The 8,208-nt window shown below is 37.1% G+C and overlaps 1 protein-coding gene across 1 annotated transcript; it reads right to left on the bottom strand.

The window, feature by feature from the left end:
• Positions 1-853: 853 nt before the first annotated feature.
• Positions 854-1,813, bottom strand: LOC128094864 (olfactory receptor 51F1). Its single transcript, XM_052713450.1, has one exon. The coding sequence runs from the start codon at positions 1,811-1,813 to the stop codon at positions 854-856; it is 960 nt and encodes a 319-aa protein (XP_052569410.1).
• Positions 1,814-8,208: the final 6,395 nt, after the last annotated feature.

The following is an 8,208-nucleotide window of genomic DNA, read 5'->3' as shown; positions in this document are numbered from 1 at the left end:
CTTGTGATGAAGATACGATGGATTGTATTAAATCTTTAATGAACAAGTGTGCAGAAACAACACAACAACCTCTGCTCTAAGATTTTTTGCATTTTACACCATGATCTCTTTTAAACTCAGAGTTCCATTCCATTTATCAAATAGAGAAATAAATATCCCTAGTTCCCAAATCTTTTCTTTTGACTGTCACTTGATAATGACTTTTGTCTGAACTATTTATTCTTATTATTTATTATGGTTATCTATGAATGCAATAAGTTAAAAGTAGTTTTGAAAAAGCTATGAAACACTTAGAAATGAGGCATGAATTCATGGTGTTCCATATTTTGCTTCTGACCGTGTGGTATCTCCCTGGGTACATTTGGTAGAGTGTGTAATAGAGAGCATGGTGTCTAGGATATGGGAATCATAGATTAAAATATCAACTTTTCTCCATGTTAGATGTATGGCCTAAATGTCTCTACACCTTCACTTAATCAACAATGTATATTTTAATTGTATTGTAAATAATGTTATATATTTTGTTGGGCTGTTTTGAAGAATAGGTAGACTATGTCTTGTGGGCCATTAGTAGAAAATCTAACACAAAACTATCAGGAAATGTCAGTTACTTTGAAAAATAGTTTTATTACTTCATTATTGTTATTTTCATTTCCCTGGTTAGACTTTAAAACTCCTGAGAATGCATAGTATACTTGTATTTTAAACATAAAACACCTAAATATTCACTAAACATTGCTAAATAAATTAAAATCTTGAAAACTCACATATATAATGGGGAATCTCCAACCACAGTTGTTTTTGCAGCAAGAAAATCACACCAGGTTTTTCAGAAGTAAAGGGTAATCTCTGTTTATTTTGCAAGGAGCAAACTAAGGATAGCCTTTCTGATTTGTTTTGTCTTTACACTATAGATGATGGGGTTGAGCACAGGGGGTAAAAGAAGGTAAACATTGGCCATCATTGAATGGACTACTTTGGGAGCTGACCGACCATAGCGATGCACCAGGGACAGGCTAAACATGGGGATGTAGAAAATCGCCACTGCTCCAATGTGGGACACACAGGTGCTGAAGACCTTGTACCGTTCTACAGAGGAGGCAATAGTGAGGACAGAGCGAATGATCAATATATAAGACAAGACAATGCATGGAGTATCTACTCCTGTGGTTAGAATGAGATCAACTAATCCACATATGCTGTTGACCCGAGTGTCTGAACATGCTAACTTAATTACATCTGGATGATAACAGTAGGAATGGGCGAGGGTATTCACTTTACAGAAAGAAACAGGCTTAAGGAGCAAAAGTAGGGGAATTATTAATACTATAGTGCGCATAATCACTAGGAAACCCATCTGAATGATTCTAGAATTAGTAAGAATTGTAGTGTATCTAAGGGGATTACAGATTGCTACATAACGGTCAAAAGCCATAGCCACCAGTACTCCAGATTCTATAAATGTGAACCCATGAAGAAAAAACATCTGAACAATGCACAAGTCTAGACTGATTTCATTTGCATGAAACCACAGGATCCTCAAGGTGGTTGTCATTGTAGAAATAGTCAAACCCAGGTCAGTGGCTGAGAGCATGGAGAGGAAATAGTACATAGGTTCATGCAGACTGTGCTGAGTCACAATGATAAAGAGGATCATGCTGTTCCCAGAGAGGGCGGTGGCATAAAGGCAACAGAAGGGGATGGAGATCCAGGCATGAGCAGACTCTAGACCCGGGATGCCAGTCAACAAGAAGGTTGGTAATTTGGATGTGAAGTTGCTCAGGAATTCTGTGTTGTCCTGCATTTGTAGCATTTGCCTTTACAATGCTCACATCCTAAGAAGCAACAAATTGTACTGTCATAATTTTCTGATTAAAAAAATATATACTTTAGGAAATAAATTCCGTTATCTAGAAAACTAAAATTTATTAATCTAGCAATTATCATTGGAGATATTTAGCAAAGGCGATTTTTTAATCTTTAAACCAAGAAAATACATTCATGTAATTTTGTACACTTATATATTTATTTTTGTATTCATTGACCTTTAATTCCCAACAGATTGTGTGCATAGATATTCACTTCTAGAAATGTAGAAAATAGGAATGTTTCAATGTGGGAGACTCAGTTCGTAAAACACAGCAAAATGAGTGCATTGGATTTTGAATATACTATGTTTAAAGTGAGCAAGAGAAACCTATTTAAAGATGTTCACATTTGAAATGATCCTGCAGGTGTGATGCTCCAGACATAGATCTTTAGAAATAGATCATTTTAATCCCACAGAATGGATGAACAAGCAAGAAGAGTGGACTACTAAAAGAAAAATAATGAAGACAGAGTGTTGTGGAAGGATTATTTCTTCTAAGTCATGAGGATTCTGAATGTTTTAAGGGAACTGTAAAAACAAAGAGACTATGGTTTCTCCATATATATGTTGATAACAGAGCTGAACTGTTTGAACAGCCAAGTCTAGTAAGTATTCAAACATTCACACTCAGTTCAGAGTATGTTAGTGATCTTGAGAAAAGCAGGTGCACTTGCTAACTGAAACCAACACTGCAGCAGGGCTCAGGGAATGGATGCAGAAATGAGGTGCTATAGTTAATTTCATTTTCAGAAATTTATCAGTTAAGGCAATGAAACAGACAGATTGTGACTAATGGAGGCTGTCAGAGCTATGGAGGTGTTATCAAAAATTTAGATAAACATACAAATTTATAAACTGTGGATACAGATACAGTAGATGGTGATGAATTTTACATAAAGAACAAGTGAATTCAATTGATACATAAAAGTCTGAAAGCATCATGTGATTGAACACAGTACAAGAGAGTAATTAGATTCCAGAAAGATAAGGTTAAGCACTTTCATTGACACTAGGGTGTGTCAAGTCGGTAGACAGATGGAAAGTCATACCAGGGAGTTTTCACTCAATAGCTATAGTTCTCTCAGGGAATTATGAAGGGCAGATTTTGCTCCTTTTCAAAAGGTATGGAGTGATGGATGTTTACTTGAAGACAAGGTAGAAGATAGAATTAGACAGGCAGATGATTCTATAGGCATAAGTGTTTTAGAGCCCTGTTCACTTAAAATTACAAATCATTAATTAATTGATTCATAGGATGACTAAAAATCAAATAGTAACAATGTTACTCACCTTGTTAAAGTTTTCAGGCAAATTTAGCATGAAATTTGCTTTAGGCTATTAAATCTTGTGATGTGTTTTTAATTTGTCATTCTTCTCATGCTATTTTTCTTTTGTTAAATCTCTAATTTCATGAATTTCAACTATATCTGAGAGGAATAATTACAATATGTAGCTCCAAACTGCTTGATAATAATTTATGGATCCCAAAGGGTAGGGTAGAACATACTATTACCTAAATTTTATGTAAGTCTGTTTGGATATTCATGTGTAGATAATAAACAAAATACCAAGACAAAAGAGTGAGTATCCTTACCTATCTTACCAGTGTTGTGTGGAAACAGGAAAGTTCTATGTCTTGGCCAGCAGACAGGCTATCATACTGGGACCTATGGACTTCACAGTAAGTTTGAACTGAACTGTGGAATTATATATAAGATGTGTATCTCTCAGGGGAACCTGACAAAGAAGAAACAACATGTATAAAAAAGCAAGGTATCACCATTGACTCCCAGAAGGTTAAGCTACTATCTCAAATGAACAATGGTCCCCAGGAGTACTGAATGATAAACAAAGCATTCATAAATAGTTGACTCTCCATATTGATGTGCTCTCTTTCTTGTATATTCTATCAGACTCACTGTGAGTTCACATGTGCACAGTTGTGTCAGAGTAAACACTATTTCCTTGTAGTTATCCATCACTACCTCTGGTTCATGCAGTGTTTCCACATTCTCTTCTGTGATGATCCCTGAGTCTTGTGGGGAAGGCTGCTCTCTAGATTTCCCATTTAGTACTCATTACTCCATAATCTCTTATTCTCTGAATGCTGACCAATTATGGGTCTCTGTATTAATTGCCATCTATTGCAAGTAGAAACTTCTCTGGTGTGAGTTGATGGATGCACTAATCTACAGGTATAGCAATAGCATTATGAGTCATTTCAATGTTAAGACCACTTAGCAGAATAGTAGGTTCTTTCTTAGGGCCTATGACATATCTAGTAACAGGTTATTGACCCCAATAATGTTGCCTGGCATGGGTTCTATCTAGCTGAGAGGACTTTAAATCTGATTAGAAAGTGGTCACTTACTCCCATAACATTTGAGCCTTTATTGCAACGGTAGGCATATCTTGCCAAGGTAGTCATTGTTACAGGTCATAGAGTTCACATATGAGTAAATTATGCCTACCATCTTCTAGATAAATGAAAGCCAGCCAGGAGAAATGAAGCTTTCAGATCAGTACCTCATTGATTTCTCTCTGTTCAGATATGTGGTGTCTTCAGCAATAGAGTGTGATAGATTATAAGTGTACTTAACTAAGGTATACAATGTACTTTAACATATGTATACAAGGTGCCATTGTCAAATCAGTGTAATTAGTATATTCATAACCCCAGACATTTATCACATCTCCGTGCTAAAACTTCAACGTATTTTGATGTTTGTTGTTTTTGATTAAAGAATAAGAATAAAACAGAAGAATCATTTGACTCTGAGAATAAAGTGTGACCTTGAAATCATTCAAATTCCTATGCTTTTTAAACTGTGTACATACTTATATACAAATGCACACAGTTCACAAAGGCATACAATTTACAAAAAAATACAGATAACAAATAAAAATAATTGTGGAATTATATTATTGAGTGACAGTTTTCATCTTAGAGAAGAAGAAATATAATGCACCCTAGTATAACACTACCTTCCTGCCCAGTCATTAGACCTTCACTAATTGTTAGTCATATAATTAAGATAAACTATTTTATAACCATTTTCTCAGTCAGTTTCCTGGGCAAATTGGTTGCTACAATGCCTTGTTGGCTAATATCAACTGATCTTGGGATAGAGATAGGCCTTGATTAAATTGTGCACTTTATCTGTTATCCTAAGGAAAGTATGAAGAAGAAACGAACACTCTCACTCCTTGTGGTCAGAAATGGTTATGATTAGAAAATATTCTTCAGTAGGATGGGCTAGCTTTCATTAGCACGCAAGGCACCAAAAATATAAGAAAGTAAGATGGAGTTTAACCCTCTAGTAAACTGTGCTTCTTAGTGTTCCATCACAGTTACAAATTTCTGGAAACACACACACACACACACACACACACACACACACACACACACACGCACACACGCACACACGCACACGCGCACACGCGCACACACGCACACACACACACACACACACACACACACACACACACACACACACACACACAGAGTGAGGATTTATTTGGTTCATGCTCACTTGGTTCCATTGCTGAGAACCTAGAAATATGGTGGGATCATTTGGTTGATAATAACATATTATCAAATGGTTATCAGGAAAGGAAAGAGGGAAAAACAGGACTGAACCACAGAAGGGCATTAGCTCCAAGGACAGAATCCCAGTGACTGACTTCATCTAGCCAGGTTCTACCTCTAGAAGAGTGCCACCAACTGGAGAACAGGCCTTGGACCCATGAGCCCAGGGGAGACATTTCATGTTCAAACTATATCTGGAATGAATGATCTTTGACTTAGGTGAGACTGTAAGTTTTTAGTTCAGCATGCACAGAAAAGCATCAATGTGGAGATTATCTGTGTTGTTATTTATCCTATGGAAATTTGCTTGCTGACTGCTATTGTAGTTCCTTTCATTATAATACTATAAAATTAGTGTATGGTGTTATCTTAACATCAGTAGAAACAAAAGAATAGAATAAAAGAAATGGAGTAAATCTCCACAATGAAACAGAGCTAGATTTAAATTATCAATCTTCCTGATGATTAACACATTTCTATGGGCTAGTGTGTGTAGGGATAGTATGCAGGAAGACTACTTATATTCCTACTTTTACAAAAATCATTTCATTTAATTTTGCCATTATTCCTTAATACAGCTATAAATGTCATACTTTGTAGGTATGGGTACTGAATTGAGATCTTTCTACTTAACCTATAGCATCAATTGAATTTATGTGGTGTGCTTACTATCTGACACTCAGATGCAAATGTTACTGGAATGCAGAAGCAAAACAAACTTCCCAGTGTTTTTTCTTTCTCATAGAAACTAATATTTCTATCTTTTATCTATTGATTCAAAGTAATGTAGTAATGTACAAAACTACAGCATTGTAGTTTTAGGTTTTGTTCTTTTCAATTAAAATTAATGTGTTCATGCAGCCCTTGGAAAATCTAGAATGTGAATTCTTCTATATATTGTCTAAGAAAAGTTCTTTGTCTAGTAAAATCATGATAAAATAAATGCTTAAAGCACAATACTCAAAGTTGATACCCCTTTCATGCTAAAGATTCCTGGGCTTGGTCTCCAAGAGCATGGTGAGCACTTTTCACTAGGCAATCTTGCAGAAATATCTTTGGATGAAATTTAACAACAAATTAAGATGAACTTCATTATTTACACTTTGTTGGTCCTTGACTAATGAGAACAAAGGAATTCAAGCTGATGACTTTATCATAGGGAAGTTTCCCACAAAATCTCTGTATCATGCTTTCCTATAAAAACCAGAAAGACATAGTGTGAACTGGACCAGTGATTCTTGATGGGTCCACTCCAGGACTCCAAGGAGGGAGGATCAGGGATGAGAAAAATAAATAGTCAAAAGGTGTGCTGCAAGGGCTGATGACCCAAGCCAGTGAGTGTATTAGTATCACAGCTTCTTGTACACCCCTCAAACGAGAAAGCAGAAAATATGTAAAGAGCATCAGATATCCGGATTGCAGGGAGATCAGAATAGCGCGAGTGTCCTCTTTTGCAAGGTGCATGCTGGTACAGTAAAGACAGCATTTTGCATCTAAGTGTCTGGAACTCCTGACCACAGCTTTTGGGGAAACTGTCAGGCCCCAATCTCTGGCTTTGAGGACCTTCAGAACCCTGGCGCCAGTCCCTTGCTCGCCTGGCCAAGCATGACCTTATCAGGGAACAGAAGTTCAGCGCTTTAACACTTTAGGTCCTTTGACCCTACCTAGCCCCTGATGATGGTTCAATGGTGGAAAGAACCAGTAGTTTGAGACTGACAAGAATGATGCGAACCCCTCTGAGAGTACAGATGCTAAAGCAAAGGAAGAAGAAAGAATTGAGCATGGATATTCACAACAGCACGTTTGTATAGAAATGAGCATCTGCACTAAATACTAGGTAGAGTTTCTCCAATTACGGTTTCTCCTACATAGCACCTATTGTATTGGCAATAACAAACAACCACAGAAAAGGCCATGAGAACCTGGATATGGCCTGATGTGTCACATATCAGTGTGGGCATGGTCACTTGTTCACAGTAGGTATATGAGGCAATCTGAGTTGATGTCCTGATCTTCATATTTTCCTGGATGCCCATCTGCCTAAACCAGATTGCCTCATCCAGGAAAATATGAAGATCAGGATATCAACTCAAAATACTTTGTGTCATTGCAGCTGTTCTTAGCTAGGCTGGTAATGATTGGAACAAAACGGTACATTGAGGAAGAAAATAAGGCTGTGTGTGCCAACCACCTTTAGCTACCAGAAGGGACAGTGAGGATGAGACAGGCCTGGAATGAGTGTGGGAAGTATAGAACTTGATTTTGTAGACTAAAACCCAATTAAATGGTTAATCTCAGGTTAGGTGGAAAAGCACCTACCTCATGAAAGCTAGAGAGTCCAGGAAAAATTGAAGGGTTCATAGAAGTACTTAGCACTGCCTCATCAATGAGTAACAATAGCAATAGAAAACGGTGTGGAGGCTGTAAGTGGGTGATAGATGTTAGGGACATGGGGAGAGGGAGAGGTAGATGAGGAAATTATCCTAAGTAACTGTGTAACAAAATGTCATAAGGAAATTTACTTCTTTGAAAACTACTAAAAAAAATGAGAAATAGACCCAGAATTGGGGCAATTCCCACCCTGGAATGACACAGAGGTAGATGTATGTGGTAGGTGGTGTGGGCAGTTATTCACAGTGCTGACAACAGATAATGACTATGACACTAGCATTTGAGGGAGGAGACTACCCATTGCAGTGAGTAAACAAGTAATGAGCGCGTATTATTTTTAACAGAGGCAAAAATTGTG

Source organism: Peromyscus californicus, unplaced genomic scaffold (genome assembly GCF_007827085.1).
Source record: "Peromyscus californicus insignis strain IS unplaced genomic scaffold, ASM782708v3 Scaffold_4__1_contigs__length_199733344, whole genome shotgun sequence".
In the NCBI taxonomy this organism is placed as follows: domain Eukaryota; kingdom Metazoa; phylum Chordata; class Mammalia; order Rodentia; family Cricetidae; genus Peromyscus; species Peromyscus californicus.
Note: the sequence above shows the minus strand (reverse complement) of the source record. Positions and strands in the feature narration are given on the sequence as shown.